Raw genomic sequence first — 4,410 nt, 5'->3', positions numbered from 1 at the left:
TTTATTGTGCTGTGCTCTTATTACAGTTGTGTCACATTAACGGTAGACAGGTACAAGTTGTTAAAGGGATAGTTCACCCAAAAATGAAAGTTATGTAATCGTTTACTCATCCTTTTGTCATTTCAAACCAGTTTGACTTTCTTTCTTCTGCAGAACACAAAAGAATATCTTTTGAAGAATGTTGGTAACCGAACAACACCCTTTGACTTGCATTGGTTTTGGGACCATAGTGAATGGGTTGGTACCAACATTCTTCAAGATCTTGATCTTGTGTTCTGCAGAAGAAAGAAGGTCAAACTGGTTCATGCAGGTTTCATTTATGTAGTAAATGATGACAGAATTTTCATTTTTGGGTGAACTATCCCTTTCATCTCTCTCTCTATATATGTATATATATATATGATCTGGACGAACAGCTATCTGCAGGGTGGTCTGCGTGTGTCATAACCATTTACACAGTTTTCACCCAATGTGAGCTGACATTACAATTCTTCCAACCTTGTGGTATTAAGACGTGGTATGTCAGCAACCTTGACATACAAGTTCCGTTTATGTACTGCAGTACATCTAGTCATCTGTCTAGGAGTGTGGCATAAAGATGGCAAAGGTATCATGCGTCTTTCTTATAGTGGCCCTGCTGTTCTGCTCAGGTGAGACTCTCTTTCTTTAGAGTCCAATTAATATGACAATTTATATTGTCAATTTATATGATTTTTTATTTATGCACTCAGAATTACATAACACCCGTAAAATAATTGAATTCATAACCATAAATGTGGCATTTTTATGGCACACCGATTTAAATTGAGCTTTAAGTTGCACTGCCAGATCGTGTAATGTTCTTTAATATCTGTCATTCATTTTGTGTACTGAGAAAAGTTTAGTCTTAACAGATCTACCAATGTTCAGACATTTCAGATATTCAGATTGGTATGTGCCAGGACATTGATCAAGTCTTAAGTCAGTATGGCAACCAATCAATGATAAACAATCAGGTGATGAAAATATGCAACACTGATCTTTAAATAATGAATGTATTTCTATCCATCCTTACGTTCACGCTATCTCTCTTCCAGGCTATCTTTTGTGGCGTTTGCAAGTCTGTTGTTAGAAAAGTGATAGCAACTGTTGGAAAACACATTTCCAAGGTTTGTATATCCTGTATGTTTACATGTGGTAACCTGAATACTTCAGCTCTTGTTGTTGATGTGCCCTCTTTTTTGCAGGACGAAACTGGACAGAAGCTAGATAACATCTGTGCAAAATTAAAAATACCTTTTTGTAAACGGTTTGTAAGCAAATATAGAGCCAAACTGATCGATGCCCTGTCCGCAGGAGGTGATGGACATGCCATCTGTTTCAAATTAAAATTGTGCAAAAGTGTATACAAATATAAAAAAACTGTAATCATAAGTTAGGTGCACACGATTGATGAGGTTAATAAACATCTTATGTGTTTTTTTGCACATGTGAATTACATGTGGCTTTGTGTAAGGGTATATTCTTTTGCTCTCCTGGAATAAACTACAAGAATGTCTCAAAAATGTGTTTCAAATTAAATGATGGAGAATGGAAAATATGTTTAAAACGTTCAAAAATTCATTTTTACAATAAAGTTACCATAGCAGTCAACTGTTGTGTTGTATTTGTACGTTTTTAGGAAAATCAAGAGTGTCCTCTACAGGTGATTTTGACAGTTACTGTTTCACTGGTTTAGTACACCTACAGACCAGCACAAAATAAATACACTTGGGTTTTTATGTGAGTACTTAGTAATAATAAGAATGGCAATAAATTGATCAAATGTGTAGCTTGAATGCACTGCAAGTCACTTTGTGTAAAAGTGTTTGCCAAATGTATAAATGTAAATGTAATGTAAATGAAATTATGTAAAACCTCAAACAGTCGTTCTTAAACTAAAAAAACATAGTTTAGCCGACAGAAACAGTATCTGAAAATGTTGAATCTGTTGAATCTATCATATGCGCTCCTGTAGTTTGAAGTCTGTGTGATTTATGTATACAAAGGTTATCACCACAGACAGACTTAACACACACAATGCACACACATTTTTTATTACTGTAAAGTCACTGTCCTGTAAGGTGAAGTTTATCTGTTATACAGTAGGCTAGGCCTGCTTGTTTTCTACTCGCTTACATTTATTACATTTTTATCGCTTGATAATGATGAGTCCTTCAACAAAGCAACAACACATGCCTGAGCCGTTTAACATTGTAGTGTGTTGCAAACTTTGGGTCAGTTTCTTTGCGTGAGTGGTTCATGGTGGGTTTCACGCTTCTAGTTCTGTTATGCTTGTCAGTGAAAAAGGAGTGAGAGTGAGAGAAAGGACAACGGAAGAAAAAATAACAGTAAAAACAAGTGAAAGAAATAATCAGTTCCTTTTTACATTCCTCCTTATGTTTGTTTCACAGTAATTAGATAACGTACCAAAATGATCGCTTCCCTTGCTTTTCTGATCACTCTCTCAGGTGAGATACATTTAGGTTATTAGTTATTGCAAGTTAGTATTTTAGCCTTATGTATTTGTTTATAATAAGGGTTACAAATTCATGTATGACTGTATATTTAATGGGGATTTAACTAATGTTTATAATGTTCTCTTTGTAAAGTCATGGCAAAGTGTGAAAGCAATTCTGATTGGCTGGAGCCTCAAATGTCTTCACAATCTGAAATGTATAGTTTGATGGACAGGTACCGAGATGACATACTGGTGTGTACAACATATTTTCATATTACCTACATATTTAAGTAAGAAATATACTCAAACCATATTGAAGTAACAAGCTTTCATTTATATAATGGAATATCGTTATTCTACATATGTACAATTAATCTGCAACTTTCTCTTTCATTCCCTCCCTGTTCCATACATTCAGAGCATACGGCCAAACATCATCTTCTGCTGTGTCTGCCAAGAGCTTATAAGAAGGGCTAAGACAGAAATCTATAATACAATACAAAAGGTAACGTTCACTTGTCTTAACATCTGTTTATAGGGTTACAATGGTCAAATTTATTAATAAAAACTTTACTGCAAAAACTCTTACAAGTCCACAGGCTGAGCAATATTAGTAATCGTGAATGTATCTGCTGGAGAGCTAAAGTAACAGAAAGAGCATTACTCAATATTGCATTTGGAACATTTGGAACATTGTACAAAACAGACCATGTTGGTTATAAAGTTAAATATTGATGAAAATGATCAAATATAAACATTTAAGTTAAGGTTGGCAATACTCATAAAGTTCTGTAATTTTTTTCCCGGTCTTTCACAGAAGATAAACAGCGTCTGTAACAAATATATAAAGGCTTTTCGAAAGGTCTGCTTACAGCGTGCAACGAGATACCGGGACATTCTACTGCACAAGCTCTTCCCTGGTGGGAGTCCTAGAGGCACCTGTATGAAGATAAAGTTTTGCTCCTAACATTTCAAATGTAACTCTAGCTGTCCAGCTTTTCCATTTACATCAACCAAATTTACATCAACATTTACACCTGCTTTTTTCCAAAAATGTGTTTTCACAATAACAAATGTTCTTTATAATCAAAAGTAAATGAAGTGCTATTTTTAGTTGCCAACCCTTTTAAATGTTTGACCCTGTAAGCTATGAAGTCTCCTGTTCGCATTTCAGAAAATCCAGGACAAATGCAGTTCCTACAAATTCTTTGTGCGTTCAATGTGCTTTAAAGTCGCAAACAACTACAGAAATGCAATAATGAGGGTACTTTTTCCCGGAGGCACACCTATTGGTACCTGCAGAGCGCTGAGGTTATGTGCCAGCAAGCTTGATGAAAACAAAGAATGCACTTAAAAAATATATATTTTTGAATGTTATATATGTATAAATTGCTGTAGCATTATTTAGCTGAGGATCATACCACTGTGAATTTGGGAAAGCCATTGTAATGTATGCGTTATGCATTAAATGATCTGCAAAATTTCTAAATCTGATTTTCTCATTTTTCCATTTAACTTTTTATACGTTATAACTTGTTATAAAAAAAATTCCTATAAAAGTCTTTAGTTTTTTTTTATATCATCCTACGTTATTTGTTTATAATCTTATACATAATAATAAATGTATCTTGAATGCATTGTAAGTAGCCATGGATAAAAGTATCTGCTAAACATGTAAATATATAAATTTACTGCTGCTCCAAAGTTGGAGGAGGGTTTAGCTTGACTCATTTACTCTGTCTTCACATTTAAGTTCACATTAAATCTCTGAGAAGAATACAGGGTTTGAGTGCACTGTCACTTGATATCATCTGAACAACAGAGAAAATAAATAAATTACTTAAGGAATTATTGAATGATGCATTTGGTGTGTATTGTTGGATTGCTGAGCATTGTCTTTGGTAAGATAGTAGAATTATTTTAGTATTGGT

The 4,410-nt window shown here is 34.2% G+C and overlaps 1 protein-coding gene across 1 annotated transcript; it reads left to right on the top strand.

The window, feature by feature from the left end:
* Positions 1-463: 463 nt before the first annotated feature.
* LOC130560700 (uncharacterized) lies at positions 464-1,624 on the top strand. The gene is made up of 4 exons (XM_057344678.1): positions 464-650; positions 910-995; positions 1,077-1,148; positions 1,227-1,624. Exons 1-4 carry the CDS (start codon positions 599-601, stop codon positions 1,416-1,418), a joined length of 402 nt encoding a protein of 133 aa, XP_057200661.1. The 5' UTR covers positions 464-598; the 3' UTR covers positions 1,419-1,624.
* The last annotated feature ends 2,786 nt before the right edge of the window (positions 1,625-4,410 follow it).

This window comes from Triplophysa rosa, linkage group LG10 (assembly GCF_024868665.1).
Source record: "Triplophysa rosa linkage group LG10, Trosa_1v2, whole genome shotgun sequence".
NCBI classification, from domain to species: Eukaryota; Metazoa; Chordata; class Actinopteri; order Cypriniformes; family Nemacheilidae; genus Triplophysa; species Triplophysa rosa.
This window is presented reverse-complemented; position numbering and strand designations above follow the sequence as displayed.

Coding starts and splice junctions, on each gene's coding strand:
- LOC130560700 (XM_057344678.1), top strand. CDS start 599: ATGGCAAAGGTATCATGCGTCTTTCTTATAGTGGCCCTGCTGTTCTGC. Junction 651..909: donor GGCCCTGCTGTTCTGCTCAG/GTGAGACTCTCT, acceptor ACCAATGTTCAG/ACATTTCAGATATTCAGATT. Junction 996..1,076: donor AATCAATGATAAACAATCAG/GTGATGAAAATA, acceptor TCTCTCTTCCAG/GCTATCTTTTGTGGCGTTTG.